The sequence below is a fragment of the Myotis lucifugus genome, unplaced genomic scaffold (assembly GCF_000147115.1).
Source record: "Myotis lucifugus unplaced genomic scaffold, Myoluc2.0 scaffold_254, whole genome shotgun sequence".
NCBI classification, from domain to species: domain Eukaryota; kingdom Metazoa; phylum Chordata; class Mammalia; order Chiroptera; family Vespertilionidae; genus Myotis; species Myotis lucifugus.
In genome coordinates this window covers 1,152,281-1,175,877 of record NW_005871302.1, presented here as the reverse complement: position 1 = coordinate 1,175,877, position 23,597 = coordinate 1,152,281, and the positions used below count along the sequence as shown (strand labels likewise).

Genomic DNA, 23,597 nt, shown 5'->3' with positions numbered 1-23,597 from the left:
GTTATTCATGGAAAGTGCTTAGCAATGAGCCAACATACAAGTGCTCAAATGTCAGCTGATAGTATTGCAACTATCACTGGTCTCAGCTTTTCCTCTTCTACAGCACGTAGCTTCTGTACCCACATATTCCATAACGCACGGCATTTTCACTATTATATCCACTCTGCTGATACCCATATTCCTTCAGAGCAAGGACCTTAGATTTCTTTGCCTTCCCCAAGACTCCTAGGAGGATGCTTAGCACCTAAGTACTTGCATGACTGTCTTCAAATTGCGTATAAATTACGAATCAATTTTATTGATTCACATGTTTGGGGTTAACACTAATTGGGAATGTATTCTTGGTTTCACTATTTCACAGATATTTTGCAATAGGTGAGATATAAGGTTTTCACAAAATGGGTCCCACTTATAAGTTATTACTCCTTTAGAAACCACCCAATTTGAGATAACCATGTCTACCAGCACCTGTGTTCATGCTGCCCTGGTTTGCTCCTGCTAGAGCTTAGAGAAGCAGCAGGTGTGAGTCTATCAGCTTAGCTTTCTCTTACCTAGATTATCAATCACTTTGGCCAATGGAGAGCCTGCTGAGCACAGACTTTGAGAAGATGCTTCGAGAAGCTCTCAAGCAATTTGTTAGTTTGCTCCTCCTCCCCTCCCCCCAAAACACCGTTTATCCCTAGCAAAGCTAAGACTGTACATTCTCCAACAACAGAGACTGTGTGCCTCATCTGCTCTATTCAAGGACACCTAGGCACTCAAAAGGCGAACTGATAATGACATTTACAAGTGGGGCTGAATGTAGGTGGGTGGAGGCCTACCTCCATCTCTAACTTCTTCGGGACTAAGTTTCCCTCAATGGTGTGGCCAAGAGTAAAATAGATGGGACAGCATAGTTGAAGGTTTAGGCTGACCTGAGGGGGATCCCTAATTCTGCCACTCACCAGCTCTGTGATGGTAGACAAGTTATTTTGCTTCCCTAAGCCTCAGTTCCCCCATTTGTAAAACTAATCACTGTACTTATCATTCATAGGGTTGTTGAGATAAAAACATAAAAACACTCGGGACAGAGCTTGGTGCAAATGAACCCCTCAAAAATGTTACATATTGCCCTAACCAGTTTGGCTCAGTGGAGAGAGCGTCGGCCTGCGGACTGAAAGGTCCCAGGTTCAATTCCGGTCAAGGGCATGTACCTTGGTTGCCAGCACATCCCCAGTGGGGAGTGTGCAGGAGGCAGCTGATCGATGTTTCTCTCCCATCGATGTTTCTAACTCTCTATCCCTCTCCCTTCCTCTCTGTAAAAAATCAATAAAATATATTTAAAAAAATGTTACATATTATACTAAATTTGAAGGGAAAAAGCACCAATTATTACTTAGACAAGCTCATGCTCCCCTGGGAGACAATGAGAACCTCTGCGTTCTTACAGTCACGGCAATGATATTTCTCAGCCCTGAGGAGTTCCTAATCACCAGCAGCTGACCCAACCCCACTGCCCTTGTCCCACCTTCCCACCAAGACCCTCCCCCAGGGCAAAGGACAGAGGCACAGGCATATGGGTTTAGAGAAATCTGGTGTTTAATGGGCACATTCCAGCACCGGGCCTGGAATCGAAGCAGCAGGGACGGGTAGGTGACCCCACGGAGCCTCACATGGCGAAGAGGATGAGGAAGGCGACCATCAAACAGAAGAGCCCCATGGCCTCAGACAGGGCAAAGCCCAGAATGGCATAGGAGAAGAGCTGCTGCTTGAGAGACGGGTTCCTGCCAGGGACAAAGACCGATGGAAAGGAAGGGGTGAGGGCGTGGGTGGTGGTGGAGGACTCAGGGAGGTTAGGTGAACGGGGATTGCTGACACTGGAGAGGGCCTCGCCTGCATATATCCTCGGGATTTGGCCCGATAAGCAGAGCACTGCCATGGTGAGTTTAAGGGAGCCAGGGTGGAAGCATGTTTAAATCCTGATTCAGAGAGTTCAGGGAGGTTTCTCCTCTCCTCCTGGAGAAAACAGGAGGTGCACAGAATGGACCAGGAGCTACAGGGATCTCCTCTTGCCGAGGCTTCCCCCAAACAGGGTGGAATTTACGACGAGGGACAGTCTAGACCACCTCCAAACTCACCTGGCATAGCCAATGATCAAACTGCCAAACACTGTTCCAATTCCGGCCCCTGAACCAGCCACACCCACTGTGGCAGCCCCAGCACCAATAAACTTGGCCGCTGTGTCAATGTCCCGGGAGACAACACTGGTTTGGAACTCCCGTCTGGCCACCTGGAGTGGGGAGCTGCTGTAGGAAGGCTAGAAGGACCGAGAAAGAGAGAGAGAGAGAGAGAGGTGATAAAGGAGATAGTGAGGCACAAGGACAGGTGGCTGACTCCACCCCCTTCACCCCACCCACCTGAGCTCTGAAACTGCTGGCAAACTGCCTGGCAAGTACAAAATGCTCAGACTGCAGAGCATGCTGGGAATTACTCTTAGGGCCGTTCTCAGAGAGGGCCAGGGAAATGTCATGGGTTAGGGAAGCCTCCCTTTTGCAAGTTTCTCACCTACAATGCTCCCCTTGGGGGTACTTAGCACTATTTAAAACACCCCGGATTCTCTAACTCTCCTCCCACTTTGGCCTAAAGGCAACTCAACTAACTTGAAGGACCTCTGTCTGGAGAAATTCATAAGAGGGCCCATACTCCTTTACCTGGTCAGATGGGATCTCTGGCCTACTCAGGAAGGAGGCAGACACAGGCCTGATTAGACCCCTGGTACAGCAGCGGATCTGTAAAATCAGAAAGACATGCCCCCCCAAATCAGGCAAGGAAAACCCCCCACAAACCCAAGTGCTGAGCTTCTATCAAGGACGACTACAAATATTAGAAACAGAAAAAGTCCAATGTATTTCAAGGTCATATAGAGTATTCCTGTTTCTACCACGAGGCCTGCACCAGACAACTATCCTGAGACGCTGGTGTTGTCAGCAGTGGCAACCGTCCCATTTAAAACTGGGTACCAAAGTTCACTTCCATGGGCACAGCCCTCATCGGTATCTCAGAATGAACAAAACCCCACGCTAGTATCAAACCCGGTACAGGAAGGGTCTGTACCCGGACCAGCAAAGGAAGCGGAAGGGGGAAATCTTATTTTGCTAGAACGGCACTCACTGTTACATACCCTGAAGGGAGTGGACCAGTGAGCCTGCAGAGGCTCCTGAAACAGACACCTAAGCAGAGCCCTTTAGAACCTGGTTTCCTTGACATATTTTTTTAGCGCAGTGGTTCTCAAACTTGGCTGAACATTGGAATCACCTGGGGAGTCCTAAAAAACAGATGTATGGGTTCCATCCTCCTTCCCAGAGTCTGTGCAGCCTGGGGATCAGTACTTTTTAAGGCTCCCCGGTTGATTTTAATGAGCAGCCAGGGTAGAGAATCACCGTATCCGTGGGCCAGGCTGGGGGTAAAGGTCAGATCCAGTCTCTCTGACCACGTTCCCAAGCCAAGACGGTTCGGTTTAGAGATCCACATAAACAGGGGTTAACTGCATCCCATCCCACAGCCTCCCCAAAGAGCCACCATCGTCTCAATCTCAGTCCATTCATTACACATCGATGGCTCCCACACCTGGCGCGACAGAGCGCCCGGGAGCCGCAGCTTACCAGAGCCGGAGGGATGAGCAGTGCCCCGGTGGTCTGCATGTTTCCCGTCTGCAGAGGAAAACAGAAAATTCCATGCACAGCCTGGTTATTTCCGGAGAGCGGCGACCTTCGGTCGTCCCCTGCACTCCCGCCCGTCGTCCCCGGACCACGCTCTTCCTAGCACCGTGCCCAGCACTAGAGGTCAGAGGGACAGCGCGAGCTCCCGGTCCCCCGCTTTCCGCGTGGCGGGTCTGCAAAGGAAGGTCATGCAGATCGCGAGGAGCGGAAGGAAGCCCGAGCCCCGGGAGGGAAATGTTGCGAAAGAGGACGGTCTCCCGGGAAGACTGGAGGCCGGCCCGGGGCAGGCGCCGTGCAGGGTCCTCCTGGTTCATTTTACACAGCTCGCGGCTCCGCCCGCCTAAGTCGGGGCAGTTAATCGCTCGTTACCGTTGGTAATTGACATGAATTGTTAAGGCTACAGAGGTCCACCGTCTCCCCCGGCCCTGGGGGCAAATGCCCCTCCGCACAGCCCAGCCCACACCCCTGCCAATCGCTGGCTCCAGGCCCCAAGTCACCTGCACTCCCACAGCCCTGCTGCCCTTGCTCAGACCACGGCGCTCGCCCGGCTCAAGGTGACTGACTCACCTCCCAGCTTTAGCTCTAGGTTTCAGAGCTCAGCTCCCCCACCCACGTGTCTCGGGGTCCCCCCACTCTCATTGGCCGCAATCCCCCCGCGCCTCCATTGGATAACGTCCTCAATTCCTCTTTTCTTATTGGTTTTCCGCGGCTCCTTCCTCTCTCTTCACAGGAGCTTCGTGGCATGTCCCGCCTCCCTGCGGGCAAAGGCGGGGCTTTCTCCCGAGATCTGGCTTCCGATTGGTTGATCTCTGAAATGCTCGACCATAGAGTCGGCGGGACTCAGAGGTTCCATAACCTCCCGCACAAAATGGCGACTAAGATGGAAGCGGCGGTAAGAGGCGTGAGAGAGATGACCGGACGCCTGACGCAGACAGACACCTGACCTTGGACCCGAGACTTCATTCGAGCGCTCAGGCCTTGAGGCGCGCTGCATGTTGGGATTTGTAGTCGGGTCGTAGGCCCAAGGACAGCTGAGATCCCGCGAGACGCTCTTTCCGGGGCTGGGGGAGCCAACGCCTTTGCAGCAAGTCCCGCGTTGGTGATTCGTGGAAACCTTGCTTCCGCCGTGGGGAATAAAGGCTGCCCGCTGGCCTAGAAAGTTCGCGGGTGGGCTTCTGCTGGTGTCCAGCAGTCATGCACTAGCAACCAGATGTTTTTTTTTTTAAAGTATTATTTTGTATTGTAAAAACATTTTAAGGATAAACAGTACCCTGATAGAAAAACAAGCAGAGGATAGGAATAAGCAATTCACTAAGGAATTATAAATTGAAGGAAAAACGTTCAACTTCACCAATCAAAGAAATAGAAGTTTAAACGCAACATTTCGCAATTATCAAAAGAGCAGAGTTCCTTTTATTAATGTGAGCCAGGCAATCTCCTATACTGCTGCCGTGAGTATGAGATAGAAAACCTTTCTTGAAAGCAGTTTGGCAACATTCATTGGAAGGCTTTGAATGGCCCATTCTCCTTGATCCAGAAATTCTTGAGGAATTGAGAGCCTTATTAAACTCTTACTATCCTTTTTGACACAAGAATATAACTTCTGGGAATTTATCCTGAAGAAATAATCAGAAGTGCAAAAATTTTATTTAAAGGATGTGCACTGCAGAATTTATCGAAATTGGAAACATGTAAATGGTTTAATAAATTATGCTATCTTTCACTTGATATAAGCAGATAGTTAAAATCATGTTTCTGAAGAGTACTTTATATTGAGAAAATTTTCGTGATGTCTTAAAATGCAAAACTGTATGTATAGCATTGTGAAAAACTGTAAAAAAGATTGGAAGAAAAGGCTATATTAATAGTTAATTCTGGGAGGTGTAATAAGCTTTATTTATGAGTATGCATTAAATCTATAATAGAAAAATATCAAAAATTATACTAATCTGGAGAGTCTGAACTCTTAGAAAAACATTTTAAGATTAAGGAGACTTAAGATAACCTGCCAGCATAATAGAATGGAAACAGTGTGGAGTTTTGAAGTCCCACAGACTTGAATTCCTATCATGGCTTTTCCAGGCATAAGTGGATATGTACCTCTGACTAGATTACCAAATTTCTCTTATTTTCAGTGTTACAAACTACCATTTATTGAGACCTCATCGTATGGCAAGCATTATGTTAAGTGCTTTCACCTCTTATAAAATTTAATTCTCAAATGCAAACAAAAGAAAAAATAAACAAATGGGGTTACATCAAACTAAAAACTTTTTGCACAGCAAAGGAAACCATCAAAAAAACTAAGAGACAACCTACTAAATGAGAAAATATATTTGCCAATGATACATCTGATATGGGGTTAATATACAAAATTTGTAAAGAACTCATGCTACTCAACACCAAAAAAATACAAACAATCCAACATTAAAAAATAGACAGAGGATATGAGTAGACACTTCTCCAAAAGGGGCATACAGAAAGGCCAACAGACACATGAAACGATGCTCAACGTCAATAATTGTCAGAGAAATGCAAATTAAAACCACAATGAGATATCACCTTACACCTGTCAGAATGGCTATCATCAATAGATTCACAAATGACAAAATGGCCAGGATGTGGAGAAAAGGGAACCCTAGTGCACTGTTGGTGGGTATGCAGATTGGTGCAGCCACTATGAAAAACAGCATGGAGTTTCCTCAAAAGATTAAAAATGGACCTGCCTTATGACCCAGTGATTCCACTTCTGAGGATTTATCCAAAGAAATTCAGAACACTAATTCGAAAGAATATACACACCCTATGTTCATTGCAATGTTATTTATGGCCAGCTAATTTCCATTGTACATACTAGTATGTACCACTAACTCAAGTGCCCATAAATAGACAAGTGGATAAAAAAAGCTGTGGTACATATATACAATGGAACATTAGCTGGCCATAAAAAAGGATAAAATTTTTACCATTTGTGACATCATGGAAGGACCTGGAGGGTATTATGTTCAGTGAAATAAGTCAGGCAGAGAAATACAAATACCACATGATTTCACTTATACAGTATGTGGATTCTAAAGAACGACAAAAATGAACAAACAAAATTGAAACAGGTTCTGTCCGACTGGTGTGGCTCAGTGGTTGAACATGGACCTATGAACCAGGAGGTCACGGTTTGATTGCCAATCAGGGCACATGCCCAGTTGCAGGCTCGATCCCCAGTGTAGGTCACGAAGGCAGCCAATCAATGATTCTCTCTCATCATTGATGTTTCTCTTTCCCTCCTTCTCCCTTCCTCTCTGAAATCAATAAAAATATATTAAAAAACCATACATTAAAAATACATATATAAAAGATCAAGTTATTACTATAATTGTACTGTTAGTAACACTGAAACTCTCAGCATGGCAAGAATATGAAGTTTTTATGTTATTATTTTTGCTTATCTACAGTTTTTAATTTTCTACAATGCTTGTGTATTTCTTCTGAAATAACAACAGGTTATTTATTTATTGTTTTTAATTTTTATTGAATTTATTGTGGTGGCATTGGTTAATAAAATTATAAATGTTTCAAGTATACGATTCTGTAATACATCTTCATTATGTGTTCACCATCCAAGGTTAAGTTCCCCTTTATCACCATTTCACCATTTATCTCCCATTTCCCTGCTTCTACCTGCTCCAACCTGCCTTTCCCTCTGGTAATCACCATACTGTTGTTATCTATGTTTATGAGTTTTTTGGTTTTGTTTATTCTCTTCACCTTTTTCACTCAGCCCCCCAAGCCCTCTACCTTCTGTATTTATGAGTCTGTTTCTATAAAACAGGTTATTTAAAATCATAATGTAAAATAGTGAATAAAAAACTAAGAATGAGAAAAATAAGAGAATGAGAGGAGAGGACAAAATATCATTCTTTTGAAGAATTTTGCTGTAAAGGGGAACAAAGAAATGAAGCTGTAGCTGGAGGAGGAAGTGGGGTCAAGTGAAGTTTTCTTTATGATAAAAAAAATAGCAGCATGGTTTTTTCAGATTGGAATAAGCCAAAGGAAATGGAAAAAACTGATGAGAAAGGAGGAAAAAAAAGGAGGATTTCTGAAGCAATGCCCTTAAGTAGGCCAGAGTAACGGGCCTTATAACTATATTAACATCAGGCACAATATCCTTTAAAGCAAAAAACACTATACAGAAAAGAGGCTCAGATATATATTAATAAAGGGTTCAATTCATGAAGAGACTATAATTCTAAACTGTATGCATCTAATAACATGCATATAAAGTGAAAGTTGACAAAATTATAAGGAGAAATTCAGAAATTCACCCTCATGGTGGGAGATTTAACACAACTCTGTTGGTAATTGACAGATCTAACAGACCAATATTTAACTAGGATAGAAAAGATTTGACCAACACAATTAACTACCTTTATTTATTGAACTTATATAGAACTTTGCCCTCAGCAATTAGAGTGGACACACTTTTCAAGCACAGATGGACACTTAAAAAATTGACCACTTACTAAGCCACAAGACAAGATTCAATAAATACCAAAGAATCAATATCTCACAGACCACATTCTCACGATACAATTAGATAAGAAATCAAAACATTAAAACCTGCCTGTGTTTAGTGCTTGAGCATTGACCTATGAACCAGAAGGTCATGGTTGGATTCCTGGTCAGGGCACATGCCTGGGTTTCGGGCTCAGTCCCCAGTGTGGGGGTGTGCAGGAGGCAGCCGATCAATGACTTTCTCTCATCATTGATGCTTCTATCTCTCTCTCCCTTGCTCTTCCTCTCTGAAATGAATAAAGATATAGTAAAAAAAGAACAACAACCATGCATTTAGACAAAACAAAACCCAAACCCAAACAACCTTTCAAATGTGACTGTTGGAGTCCATACCAAGAATTGAGGGGCAGTATCTAGAAAAGGGGACGTGAAGACTCATAGCCAGGCAGATATCCCAAGAGAACTCCACTACATTCTAGGCCACTTTGCCCAGCACATGTGCATATCACACACGTGTGCACATAGATACTTACAGACACACACATACCTTTCTCCTAACATGGCCTAAGATGACCTCCACCAAGCATGACCCAACCACCTCAAGGACAACCATAACTCATCCTCCCAAAGGTAAATCCTCCGTGCTCAGTTAGTATCCAGGGGCCACATCGTGAGGCAGCTATTCCCTAAGGATTATAATCTAAAGGTGTCTAGTCTTCTAGTTCAAGCTCAGTCTCACCTTGGAGGGGCTCCACACCATCCTGTCATTTATGGATCAAACAATAGATATAACTGCCATCTGCCCCACCACGTGCTCACTCGGAGCTTCCTTCCATTCAGCAAGGTCTCATGCGGTGCAAGGTCAGGACAGATTCACGGACACTTGGTTCACCAAGACCTTTTTGAGTACCTGGGTTCATTGGATTTCATTTTGTCCGTAACTTAGACATTTAGTCTATGGATCTCAGTCATTATCTTTGCACAAAGTTCTTCTAAGTTCCAGCTCAATTCCTCCCTCTCTCTCTCTTATGATTTAAAGAGTGTCAAATGGTATAATATAGACTATATATTTAAATCAATTTTGTATCTCCCAGTGTTTTACTTATTAAGCATGGTCACTCAATTTTCTTGAATTTCTCCAACCCCAAAATATTTCTAAACATCCATGCTCAATGATAAGGTACATTTCCTTATATATTACTGGCCATAACAAAGTCCCAGTTTTAGTTCTTATTAAAATCTCAGTTTTAGTTCTGATGAGCGGTACCTACTAGTAATCAGTACTCATATACGATAGTGGGAAAGGAAAAAAAAAAGACAATCACAATAGCTACTCTAAGCACTCTTGGACAAGACTCTACTAGAATCAGCAGATCTCAGAGGCACATTACGAACTCACTTCCTGGGCGGTGGAATGATCTCCTTGGTCCTTATGATCTATCTGCTTGGAGGGCTTCCCTTGTCCAACCAGCATCCTTCAGGACTGCTCCAAAGAAGACCAATGGGTAGGACCTCCTATAGGGAGCTGTGTAGGTTGAGCCATCTGCTTCCTATTACTGCTGGTATTCTTTTTTTTAGCGGGGTTTGGGACTGAGTCTTCCTGCAGCATTGGATTAAGAAAGTTCCAGGCCTCTGTTTGCCAACATTGTCTATTTTTGTCTGGTACTACAATTCCCATAAAACCTGGGCAGCCTGAGCATTTCATTTGAGAGGTCTCTGCTAAAGAGCCAAACTAGGAATCTTGTGCTCGATCATGTTCCAGGCCCGGTACAGACTCAGAGCTGGGTAGGACTAGGGGCTATACCAATTTCTTTCTAACGAAGAACCTTAACCTCAGGGTATGGATGGTGACTAATGGGAATGAGGGGACTGACGGGAGCCTTTCTCCTCTAATCTGCCTTGGAAGGTTAATTCTGCAACCTTTCATTCCACACTACCAGGAAGTTTTTTAAATGGGAGGCAATTTTACATTTGTCCGACAGAGGGCGCTCAATGGAAGATTTGGAGAGACCTGTGTCTTGGTGTCTCTCTCTCTCTCTCTCTCTCTCTCTCTCTCTCTCTCTCCTACCCCCCCCCCCCCCAACCATTCTGGATCTGACTTCAAATTCTGTCTAGGATCTGACCACTTTTCCTCACCTGCTGTGCCACAGCTCTAGCTCGAGTCCCCTTTATTTGCTCAGCTGGATTACCGCGCAGACCTAACCCTTGCTTGCCTTGCTTTTACTTGTTTCCTTACCATCTAATCTCATCTACCCAGAAGCCAGAGAGATCCTTTCAAGATGCAGCAAGTCCTCGAATAATGTCCTTTCCTTATAATGTAGATGAGTTGCATAGGAACTTAACTCTTGCTTATATCAATTAGCCTACAGTAAAACTGATTTGGTTATAGGTCATTCAGTCACAAAACCTGTTCAGGACGTTAAGTGAGGAGTTGCTGTTATAAGCACACCAAATCACTCCTCTGCTCAAAATTCTGCCATGGCTTCCCATTGCTCTCCGAGAAAAGCCAAGTTCCTTAAACTCCACCCACCTTGGTCCTCGGTTGCTCGTCTGACCTGTCCTACAACTCTCTGCTCACCTTTCCATATTCTTGCTCTTCCCCTTTAAGTCCACTCCCTAGTTTCTTTCATATATTTGCTAAACTCTTGCCTTTCCAATGAGGTCTGCTCTGACCTCCCTATTTAAGATTGCAACCAAGTCTTCCCTACTCTCCCCAAACTTCTTACTGGGCTCTATGATTTCCTCCATAGTACTTAGCATCTTCTAACCACTTTTCTATTTTGACTATAACAAACAAATGCAAATTTGTTTCTTTACTATTTATCCTCCTTCTCCCTCCTACATTTAAGCTCCTCAAGGCAGGGAGCAGAGGTCTTTGCCTATTTTTTTTCACTGTGTGTAGAACAGTATCTGGCCCAGAGAAGGAGTTCGATCAGTATCTGTTGAATGGATGAATCAATATTCTCACTCCAACAGCTAAGACCTTTCAGTTTACTAATCACTGCTGTAGACTTCATTCTCGGGTGTGGAGGCGGTATCGAGAATCAGAGAATCTGACGGGACAATTCTGCAGGGTTCAAGGCTAATTCTTGATCTCGACAGTGAAAATCTCAGTGAGGTCACCCATCTTTGGTTAACTGGGCCATTGATGGACAACAGCTGATCTCTCTGGCTGCAGCTTCCTTACTATCCAGGTGATCTTGGACCAGTTGATGAACTTCTCTGTGTTTCCATTTCCTTATACAAGATTATTTAGCAGATTAAATGGATTAATATTTATAAAGTATGTAGAACACTGCTTGGCACAGAGTAAGGGTCACAGAAGCATTTGTTTTTCTTTAACTAAATATGTTGAGCTGTGGCTTAACTTTCATAAAATCCCAAACGTTGCACCTTATACAATGGGTAGCCTAGATGTAACAGGATTGCTTCTTCTTTTTAATTCCCAACTGATTTTTTTTCCCTCCCTCAAGAGCATTACTTGCTAGAGCACCTCTGTGGATTCAATGGCCTTACCAATAATCATGTTTTCCTCTTCTTCCTCCTTAATCATCATCTGTTTTGAGCCTGGAGTTCCTTCTCCACAGTGTAATGTGTGTGAGCAGACGGGAACTCCAGCCCAACCCCGGGGCAGAACCTGAATGAATCACGGTGATTTCGCTTCCCTTGCCGCTGACTGGTTCACTAGTGGTCAGGTGTCCTCCACTGGGTTCCCTAGAGCACAGCCTGAGGCAGGGACGCTTGTGAAAGTGATGGATGGACAGGCTGTCCTCAGGAAAAGAGGGGAAGCAGGGAAAAGAGAAGCAAGATACGGTCTCACTTGGAGACCAGCTTCAATCTGAGCCTATGGGGAGCTCTGGAGGGTGTCTTTGTTTTGGCATTAAAGGCCCACATCCAGAACACCCCCGAGTCCCAGGCCAACGGAGATGGTTGGTCCCTCTACACAGAACCCGAGTTTGGTGAATGATATATGAAGGGAATTCTGCCAGGGGGTTTCCAAGAAAGAGACACAACAGGGATAAATAATTAGTTTTCTCTCTCTGGATGTTGTGTGGATTATGCTCGGAACTGCTGCACTTGCTGGGTGGCCATGACGGGAGAGAGTCTTCAGGCAGAGCTGACGGTGTGTGTGTGTGTGTGTGTGTGTGTGTGTGTGTGTGGCCGGATGTGTGTCACTAGCAGCTACTCCCCCTGGAAATCTAGGCGGAGGGTGAACTGGCTGTCTCAGCAGAAATCCCCGGTGAAATGATGGGCCTGTCTTCCCTTCACAAAACACACACTAGGCAACAATGAATGAAGGAGCTCAAAAGAGCTATAGCGTGTGGAAAAAAGGGACAGTAATTTTACTTTACATGTTCCACTGTGCCTTAGAGGGGATTCCATCCTAGGCCTTAGAAAGGAGGTGTTTGATGTGGACTCTCCCTCTCACCCAGCTCTGTCTGTCCCCTCAGCCCTCCCCACTTTCCCCTCTTAGAGGCTCTCAGGACCGTGCATCCCAGCCTCTTTTTGAGAAACTTCACCCCTTGCCTAAAGAAAAGGAGACTCAGTTCCTGTCAGTCCTGTGGCAGACAATGTCAATGCCCCTCCCTCATCCCTTCCACATGCGCTGTTCCCTTATAAACCTTCCCTTACTCACAGGTGGTCTGTGCTTCAAGCACCTGCAACTTCCCACCTGAGGCTACTGTGCTGCTGAAGCATGCTTGGCCAAAAACGGGGCAATGTTGGGAGTTAACAGCTCCGGGGATAGCCCTCAACCGATGATGGGCAGGATTTGGTGGATGACTACCCCAGCTTTCTCACTCCTGGTTAGGGCAGCTCTGGGGCGGATTCTCTACAGGATGGAACCCCAGCTGCCTACAGCAGTCATCTGCTCATTAACACTTCCTGTGTTGGCTTCCTTCCCTCACTTCCTCACTTAGTTGTTTTGAATACTTTGCTATTAAGGTCATTTCTTTCTCATGAAGCGGTAGGAGGTGAGCAGCCCGGGGCGTTTTGCGTGACTCTGCCATCCTCAACGTGTGGCTTCCATCTCTGTGTCTAGGCCACTTCTCAATCAGCAGGAAGGGGGCTGTGAAGAGAAAAAGCTACTTTTTCTTTTCTAAAGATGTGCACCTCACTATTGCTCACCTCCCATTGGCCAGAACTTAGTCACGTGGCCACACCGAGCTGCAAGGAGGGTCGTAAAATCTGGTGTCTGGCTGGACTACCACTTATCCTACTAACGCTTAAGGGCGGGGTTTCCATGACTCACAGGAAGAACGGAGAGTGGGTAGTACCGGTGCTGCAGGGGGTAATTAGAACTCTCTGTCCCGGTGTCTGCATGAATCATAATAAAGGACATTTATTGAGTGGTTATTATGTGGACTTTCTGTTCCACACACTTGGCATGTGTCAGGCGTTTACTCTGCACAGTTATGTCTGAGATAGGTTCTATGCCATTGTTTTAGAAAGGAACCTTTCTAAAGGGGCGGAGAGCCGTCCATTAATGTTGCCCAGAATCTCATAGGCAGTAAGTGATGGAGCCAGGGCCATCTGATCCTAGAACCAAATACTCTTAGTCACTGTTTTATTCTGCTTCTGAGCCACACGTAGGTATTTTGAGATATTTGTTTGCTCCCTCGGACCAGAGCTTTATTTCCCTTAACACAGACATCAGCTGTTCAGCCTTCAGACATATCACGCTCATGCACTTTCCTAGGAATGTGTCATGCTTGCCAGTCAAGGACTGCCTTCCCCACAGCGGCACTGTGGCCTGGCGGACCAGTCACCTTCCCGCCACTACATGGCCTTCCCCGTTGGCCTCTTAATAACCCCCCATTATATCAGTTACTTCATCGTGGCTCAGGTCCTTGCTACTTGAAAGAGCCCCAAACTCACCCCCTTGTATGTGAGGCGGGGAGTTCACTTCTGTCTCGTGCATGTTGATGGAGAGGTTTAAGCAGGGGGAAGTAAGAACAGATTCACTCACGATTTAGAAGCATCCTTAGGTAGCAACGGGGCAGGGCAAGTAGGAGGTGGGAGGGAGGAGAAGTAAGGAGGTCAATGCAAGATCTTAACCTGGCCCCGGCAGTGGGGACGGAGGGAGGTTCCCCCCTCTTGTTTGGCGCCGGAGCCTGGCCAGAGCGTCACGTTCTTGTTTTTCCAATGCTAGTTTCCTCTCCATCTGACCCCACCTGCCTCTCTAGGTGGGTCTTGAACTGTTCCAGACCATGCACGCTCCAGTGACACCACAACTCCCATGGGCCCCCCAACAAGCCTGCACTTCTATAGTGCATTGCCTTTGTTCATGCGGTTCCCTGTGCCTGGAATGTCTTTCCTCTCCAGTGCTGCCTGGAAAACTTTTACTCATCCTTCAAGGCCCAAGTTCAATATCACTTCCCCTGGGATGCCTTCTCTTACTGTCCCAGACTTACTCCCATTCCCGCTGTGCTCCCATGGAACTTAGTACACACATCTATCACCGTAGTCACTGCACGGCATTGTGAGCCTGGGTTGATGAGATTGCAGTGGCCATGGCAAAATGGTGACTTCCCAGAGACAGGAATGAGCTTTATTCTCTTCCTATTACCCCTTGTTCCTAGAGCTCAGACATGGTGCCTGGTATAAGCAGACGCTCAGTAAATGTCAGTGAGTGGTGGGGTTGATCTCAGCCTGATAGAAGAGGGGGCTCCTCACCTGCACCTTCTTGGAGCAACCTCTAGAGGGCAGTCTCGCATCACGCCCGCTTCTTCTCTAGCCTCTGCCCAGTTGCTTTTCTCCCCTATGCAGCTAGATAGATAGATAGATAGATAGATAGATAGAGATAATATATATGATATATAGATAAATTGATAGAGATATAGATAAGCAGGTAGAGATAGATATAGATAGGACATGGTCCAGATGGGCTCTAGGACCTGGGAATCTAACCTACTAGAGGCACTGCCGGCCCATCCCTTAGACATCGGCTCAGGGTATAGGAAGTATGGTTGAAACTACTAGCTTCAAAGTGAAAACAGGAAATTGCAAAATGGAAATTTACAAATATTTATTTATTTATTTATTTTTATTTATTTATTTTTTGGTGTTTCCGCCTGGTCACGAACCGAAGGAAATTTACAAATATTTAAATAAATGGCTATAAAACAAAACATCAGCCAATCAACTGCAACTCCACTTGTACACAGTTTATGCATAATTTCATTTCTCGTGAGATGTGAAATGCATCTTACTATTTTTGATATGATGTGGGCAGTCCTAAAGGGCCCTTATGCCCTGGGAAAGGCCTTGGGAGGGAGTAAGGAATGGAGTGTTCTGTGAACCCCAGACTGTCCGCCAGAGGGCTCAGGGCGCTGCCCACTGAGCCACAGGCTGCTGAGGTCAAGTTTCCCCTCTTCCTGCTGAGGGCTCCAGAGCAAAGCCCATGAAAATAATGGTCAGTAAGAAGGATTGCCCTCAACCACCATCTCTCTTCATCTCTAGGTAACTGGGAGAGGAGGAGTATTGCATTTACTTAAGTTCTTACACTGGACAGATGCTGATAGGAAGAGGCTCTGCCCCTGGACTTCCGGCTCATGGGGCGGAATGGACGGGAGAAAGAACAGAACTGAGTGACTCCGAATTCAAGTCCGAACCAGTCAGGGGCTCTGGGTGGGGACCCGGGAAGGCTCCTGGGAAGAGGCGGCATTTTGGGCCTTGACCGGTGAGTCAGCTGTTGCACAGGCAGTCGGCGGAGCATCTTAAACAGGCAGGAGAGAGGGAAAGGGAAACTAGATGGCATGTGCTTCAGGCCTTACAGGATTCCTGGGGCGTTATAGTCTCCAGTTAAACATGAAGGGACTGAGGCCAGGGAGTTCATTGTAGTCGTAGCAAGGGCCACTATTGAGCGCTTGCTCCCAGCCAGACCCTGTGCTGAGCCCCTTCCACATATTGTCTCATTGAATCCTCTCAATGACCCTAATGGGAGGTAGATGATATTAAGTTCATTTTACAGATAGACCTCTTATTTTTTTTAACATATTTTTATTGATTTCAGAGAGGAAAGGAGAGGGAGAGAGAGATAGGAAACATCAATGATGAGAGAGAACCACTGATCAGCTGCCTCCCGCACGCCCCCCACTGAGGATTGAGCCCGCAACCCAGGCATGTGCCCTTGACCGGAATCGAACCCGGGACCCTCCAGTCTGCAGGCCAACGCTCTATCCACTGAGCCAAACCAGCCAGGGCAGACCTCTTATATTTTAAAAAATATATATATTTAATGATTTCAGAGAGAAAGGGAGAGTGAGAGAGAGATAGAAACATCAATGATGAGAGAGAATCATTGATCTGCTGCCTCCTGCACGCCCCCTACTGGGGACCGAGCCCACAACCCCGGCATGTGCCCTTGACTAGAATCGAACCCGAGACCCTTGGGCCTGCAGGCCGATGCTCTATCCACTGAGCCAAACGAGCTAGGCCTCTTATTTTAAAAGGAGATATTAAAGAGCAGATAGGGAACAACAACAAAAAACAGCCCTATTGTTCAGCCTGTATTTAGGTTCCCAGAGACTGGAATTGGCTACAGGAAGAATTTCCTAACAACGAAGGGCGTGAAGCCTGAGCAAGTAGTAAAAGCGCCTCCTCAGTTTCCTCCCAGGAGCATTTTCATCTCGGGGTGGTCATTTCGGAAGGTCTCGCCTGGAGGAGATGCCCTGGTGACGGGTGATGGGCAGGTGGGTCTGTTTGGCTTCCTGAACCCATGACAGTTGATAAACAGATGCTGTTTGGCATTACCTGCGGTTCACCAGCAGGAGATGGAGCACCCGCCTTGCCAAGGTGCCCATTTATAACTAACTATTTCCTGGACCGGAGTCAATTTCTGTTTAAGCGCCTACCTAAACCTCTCTACTGCTTAACATGAACAGTTGCTTCTCTTTGGCTGAGAGGCAGTTGAGCTGCAAAAACTCTTGGAAGGAAGAAAGGAAGGGAGGGAGGGGTGAGGTGGCAGGGCTGCGCCCCCCTTGGAGGATTGGCCAGGATCAGGGCCTGAATGTCTCTAGGCCTCTTTAGGAGGATTTATCCTGCCTTGAAGGTCAGCTGGAAAGCCTGGCTGCTAGCAAATAGTTACTGAGCCCGACCAGTGTTGCTCAGTGGTTGAGCATCGACCTATGAACCAGGAGGTCACGGTTCGATTCCCCGTCAGGGCACATACCCAGGTTGTGGGCTCTATCCCCGGTGAGGGGCATGCAGGAGGCAGCGAATCGATGATTCTCCCTCATCATTGATATTTCTCTCTACCCTCTCCCTTCCTCTCTGAAATATATATATATAAAGAGTTACTGAGCATCAGCTGAAGGGATGGCAAATAGTGAGGGAGCTCCCCCCACCCCCAACAGTTCTTATCTTCAGGGAAAGTTTCAGAGTCTTTGTCATTTTCAGGGAATTTCCTGGACTGTGAACTGTATGGCAGAGAGGACAGAATGGCCGGGAGAGAGGAAGCTGGGCTCCACACCCACCCCTCCCATCCCGCACAGCAGGGTTCGCTGTTTCCCCAACAGGAGTGTTAGAAACCTAGACCCAGGTGCAGCCTGGCCTCCTGGGGCCGAACCTTCCTCACGTCCTCATCCTCCCTAAGCCTTGGCTCCCTGCTCTAGAAAAGGGGGTGGCAAGAGCGTGTAGAGCAGTGGTTCTCAACCTTCCTCATGCCGCGACCCTTTAATACAGCTCCTCCTGTTGTGGTGACCCCCAACCATAAAATTATTCTCGTTGCTACCTCATCACTGTAATTTTGCTACTGTGATGAATCGTCATGTAAATACCTGATATGCAGGATGTATTTTCATGGTTACAAATTGAACATAATTAAAGCATAGCGATTAATCACAAAAACAATATGTAATTATATATGTGTTTTCCGATGGTCTTAGGCGACCCCTGTGAAAGGGTCCTTCGACCCCCAAAGGAGTCGCGAACCAAAGGTTGAGAACCGCTGGTTTAGAGTAAACGCTCAATGCATGTTGGGTTTAAATAATACAATGCATGATGACTCCTGGAGTCAGCGGTTTGCATTGAGGTCAAGGAACAGAGAACAGAGTCTGTCCCTGTTCCCGGGAGCTGATCAGAGGAACAGACAGGCATACATCACAAGGAAAAGAAACACAATTGGAAAAGGCTTTCCCATCCAATGTCGGGGAGCAAAAGCACAAAGATTGGAAACAATGTCTAGCTCCTCTTTGCAGTATGTTTGGTCACACGTTTGCATTGGTTTTCCCTTCCCCATCTATTTTGAGATGCTGTTCAAATGAAGGTGTGTCCCCAGGGCTCCCACAGGCTGACAACAGGAAGCAACTGCCAGGAAGCACCAGGTGGCAAGCCGGATATTTGGTCAGACGTGTTCTGGGCCCACTGGCGGATACCAGGGAATTGACCATTTAGTTACAAAAGCACAGAGGACTTTGTAATAGGGACTAGATTGTGCGCTTGAAGATCAGGCAGGAATAATCGAATTCAGCACAAGGCACCCAAGTCACTCTCCACAGTGCTTCTACAATCTAGTACCACAGGGACCATTCTAGAATACAAATCCGATTCCTCCACTCCCCTGTTAAGAAATCTCGAAAGCTCGTTATTACCTACAGTCGGGCCAAGTCCAGATCATTCCTCAGAACAGTATACAAGGCTCTTCCCAGACTGGCTTTCCCGCCTCCTCTCTCATTGTGCCCCCGTGGGAACACTGTGCTCTCATCACGTGGATGGGGGCAATTCCCTCATCTCGACAAGCTCTTTCGAAGCTCCTGTTCTTTCTTAATTAAATTTTCAATTTTGAGATAATTGTAGATTCATATGCAGTTTTAAGTAGTACAGAGATTCCATGTACCCTTTATTGCGTTCCCCCCAATATCTTGTAAAACTTTATTACAATATCACAACTAGGATATTGACATAGGTGCAATCTACCAGATTTCCCATTTCACTGGTTCTCATCCGTGTGTACTATGGAGTTTATCGTGTACAGGTTTGTGTATCCACCAGCATAGTGGAGATATAATTATATCAGAAGGACCCCTTGGGTAGCCCTTTATACCATACCCACCTCCCTTCTCCCTCTCCTTGCCTTGACTTAACCCCTAGCAACCACTAGCCTATTCTCCATTTCTATAATTGTGGAATTCTAAGAGTGTTAAGCACAATATTTAGTATGTAATTTAAAGTGCTTTCTTTAACAAATAGATTTTTATTGATTTCAGAGAGGAAGGGAGGGAGAGAGAGATAGAAGCATCAATGATGGGAGAGAGTCATTGATCAGATGCCTCCTGCATCCTCCACACTGGCGATCAAGCCTACAACCCGGACATGTGCCCTGACTGGGAATTGAACTGTGACTTCCTGGTTCATAGGTCGATGTTCAACCACTGAGCCATGCTGTCCGGGCTCATCTGTCATTTCTATTTCTCAATCTCTTCCAAAGCACACTTATAAGACATCATTAACTTGGGCTTTGATTACAACTTAATTAACCAGTAGGTCTCATAGCTCTATGTCCTCAGTTCGCAAGAAGACTTCCCTTATCTTTGTGTCCTTAAATTGCTTTGTGGGTGGCTATCTCTTTTCTCCATATTAGGAGACCCCCTGAAAAGTGAGACTCTCTACCCCAGCAGTTTGAGTTCCCCTTAGGGGAGAGAGAATGTCTTCATTAATCTTGTAGATCCTTCAAAGGAAGAACTTGTCTTCTATTTTTGTAATCCTGGCCCTATACTAGTTCTGCACACTGTGGGTGCTCAGTAAATGTTGATTGACTGAGTAAACAATAGACTTGGTCCCCTGGAGTGTCATATTCTTTCTTTCCACAGCGAGAAAGTAATAACATTAGGCAGAGCAGGCTGGATCCCTTAATATGATTACCTGGGATTTGTGGGCTGGTGGCTCTTTCCCCCAAGTTTATTGGATACATTCATCTTCACAGAATAGATATTCCTAGAGACCATTAACGCTGCTGGCCACTAATTGTCCTGACCCTGTTAATCACAACTGCAGCTGCCGTCTCCAGCCCGAGACAGCGAGACCCCAACACTGTTGTGGCAGTGAGTTGAACTGAGATAAGTGTACTCTAACCAAGTTCAACTGTTGAGTTTGCTCTGTGCAGTATGTTACTTAAGACATCTTACCATGAGCCAATGTATGACCTTAGCAAGTGTCTTTTTTTAAACCTTTTAAATAATGTAACAACTTGAGATATAATTCACATAGCATACAATTCTCCCCTTTGAAGTGTAAATTCAGTGGTTTTTAGTATATTCACAGGGTTGTGTAACCATCTCCACAATACATTTTAGAACATTGTCTTTATCTTCCAAAGAAACTTCATACCCATTAGCAGTCATTCTCCATTTCCCCCAACCCCCAGCCCTAGGAAAACACTTATCTATTTTGTTTCTATAGAATGTTTGCCTATTCTGGGCATTTCATAAATATGGAATCATACAGTATGTATGTTTTCATGGATGACTTCTTTCACTTAGCATGTTTTCAAGGCTCATCCATTTGTGACATATATCCATACTTCATTCCTTTTTATTGCCAAATAATATCTCATTGTATGGATATACCATTTTTATTTACCCATTCATCAACTGATGAACATGTAGGTTGTTTCCACTTTTAGCAAGTCATTTGTTTCAACTTATTCATTTATAAAATATGAAATACACTCTAAGCAAGTACAGTTGGGTTTAAATAATATAATGCATGATGACTCCTGGAGTCAGAGGTTTGCAATGAGGTCAAGGAACAGAGAACAGAGTCTGTCTAAACTATAAAACACTATATGCATGTAAAGACATTATTTTCATATTTATACTAGTGACCCAGTGCACAGATTCATGCACATTGAAAGGAAATTAATTAGAAAGTGCCCAGTGTAGTGGGACTGGGCAAGACAGGGCCAGACACACCCTGGAGCCAACTTCCTGAGGCCCCTCCCCAGCCGGCCGCCCCTAGGGTCAACGGCATCTGCGGAGTGAGCGGGGATCCCTCCGGCAGGTGGGGTCCCTCAGCCTGGCCTGTGGGGATCAAGCTGAAACCTGCTCTCCAACATCCCCAAGGAGTCCCAGAGTGCGAGGGCACTCTGCAAAGTTGCTGTCATACAGGGTGTGGAATGCAAACATAAGTGCAGTAAACCAGATTCAGGCCGACAGTGCCCCAGCAACAACATAACCCACAGCCAAAGGTGGAATCCTGTGGCCCCACGAGGAATCAGGCTCCCTCCCCTCTGGCGTCACCTGAGAACCACCTCTGCTAAGTCACTGCAGCTTGGCAACGCCTGCATTGAGCGTCTGCCCCCTGGTGGTCAGTGTGCGTCATAGCGACTGGTCAGATGGGTGGAGGGACACTTAGCAGATTAGCCTTTTATATATATAGATGATAACTAAGGGGAGCACTGGGGCCAGTGTGAGTTCTCTGAGCATGTGGTCTATTATTGGGTAACTCAGAGGAATTTGATATCTCTTTGGGCTTGATCTCTATGTTAAGTCTATTTTGCTTTTTTCCTAGGTAATGGACTGTATCACTTAGCCCTAGCCTATCATCTCATTAATATTTGTTGCTAGGAGACCAGTTTAGAGTATGCTTAGCTCAGTGTAATCCTTGCCACTATAGAAAATCACTCGACTCAGGAGACTATTTAAACATTAGGCAGTTTCATTTCATCCTAATTTTTAGCAAGAACAGGGACAAGGGCTGAAGCTACAGGAGTTCTTAGGGGCCGTTCACCAGATATCTTGCCAACTCTCCCTTTTCTGATTTTAGGTTAGCTTTCCTTCACCACTCACACGCACATGTGCCAGGGCAGTGGTTCTCAACCTGTGGGTCGCGACCCCTTTGGCAGTCGAAGGACCCTTTCACAGGGGTCGCCTAAGACCATCCTGCATATCAGATATTTACATTACGATTCATAACAGTAGCAACATTACAGTTATGAAGTAGCAACGAAAATAATTTTATGGTTGGGTCACAACATGAGGAACTGTATTTAAAGGGCCAGAAGGTTGAGAACCACTGTGCCAGGGTGACTTTTTCCCACTGCCCATCAAGTAAGTGTGTTAAGGTAATATAAAAACATTTTAATATTAGACCAAGAGAAAATAAATTAGGAAGGAAAACTTGTTGCTATAGAAGAAATTGTCTTCTACGTAAGTACAAAGATTGTAAAATCTAATCCTATATAATAAAAGGGTAATATGCAAATTGACCCTAAAGGCGGAAAGACCGATCGCTATGTTGCACACTGACCACCAGGGTGCAGATGCTCAACACAGGAGCTGCCCCCTGGTGGCCAGTGCACTTCCACAGGGGGAGCACCGCTCAGCCAGAAGCCGGCTCATGGCTGGCCAGTACAGTGGTGGGCCTAAGCTGTTAGTCGGATATCCCCCTCGGGGTCCCAGACTGCAAGAGGGTGCAGGCTGGGCTGAGGGGACCCCTCCTCCCCCCAAGTGCATGAATTTTCGTGCACTGGGCCTCTAGTTTAGACATAAATACTATTTTGCTCCCATAACATTATATATTTTTTTGGCAGGTACTTTACAGCTATAAAATGTGTGGGTACCAGATACTGTAGAGGAGAAAGGCTGGGATGAGGAGTGGATTATGGAAGATTGTTTCCTTTGACACTAGTAGCTGCCTGGAGTATAATTCCCCTTCAAAGCTTTGGTAAGAGCAGCTGGGGATAACGAACAGTGGTTAAGATGTTTTGTTTTACATCCAGCAAAAAGGAGCATTAACACCTCAACTGGCTTTTTAAGGAAGCCTTTCGAAGGGCTCCTGCTGCTGTTGACAATCACAGTAACCCCCAGGGTGGTGGCAGGGGCAAAGTGGTGGGTAATTCACCAGAAAATGGTATTCAGTGATTTGGATTCTGTGCACGACTGCTCCTCTCCACTCACGTGTTTCATTAAGAGCTGACGAGTACAAAATAAATGGAACTGCAGTTCTTCACTGGAGCTGTCAGGAAGGAAGGGTATCTGCTAGAGAAACGGCATCATTTCCCCATTATGTGTCTATCCTAGAGTTAGTCTTTTTAAAATATATTTTTAATTGATTTTTTAGAGAGAGGAAGAGGGAGAAACATCGATGCCAAATATCGATTGGCTGCCTCCTGCATACCCTCTGCTGGGGATCGAGCCCAAACCTAGGCATGTGCCCTGACCAGGAATTGAACTGGCAACCTTTCAGTGCACGGACAATGTTCAACCAACTGAGCCACACTGGCCAGAGCTCTAGGATTAATCTTAATGTCACATCTGATTCTAGGAAGGGAGAGGGAGAGATAGAGACATCAATGATGAGAGAGAATTATTGATTGGCTGCCTCCTGCACGCCCCCCATGGGGGATTGACCCACAACCCAGGCATGTGCCCTGACTGGGAATTGAACTGT

General features: G+C 45.8%; 1 protein-coding gene across 2 annotated transcripts; it reads right to left on the bottom strand.

Moving 5' to 3' along the window:
- Positions 1 to 1,556: 1,556 nt before the first annotated feature.
- On the bottom strand, positions 1,557 to 4,371 carry ATP5MC1 (ATP synthase membrane subunit c locus 1). 2 transcript variants are annotated; one of them, XM_006098931.3, is made up of 5 exons: positions 4,266 to 4,371; positions 3,642 to 3,689; positions 2,691 to 2,768; positions 2,118 to 2,296; positions 1,557 to 1,763 (listed from the first exon to the last, which is right to left on the bottom strand). In XM_006098931.3, the coding sequence occupies exons 2-5, from the start codon at positions 3,678 to 3,680 to the stop codon at positions 1,649 to 1,651; spliced, it is 411 nt and encodes a 136-aa protein (XP_006098993.1). In that variant the 5' UTR covers positions 3,681 to 3,689; positions 4,266 to 4,371; the 3' UTR covers positions 1,557 to 1,648. The 2 variants fall into 2 exon arrangements, with proteins under 2 accessions (XP_006098993.1, XP_006098992.1); XM_006098930.2 differs by having other exon boundaries at positions 4,196 to 4,335.
- Between the last annotated feature and the right edge of the window lie 19,226 nt (positions 4,372 to 23,597).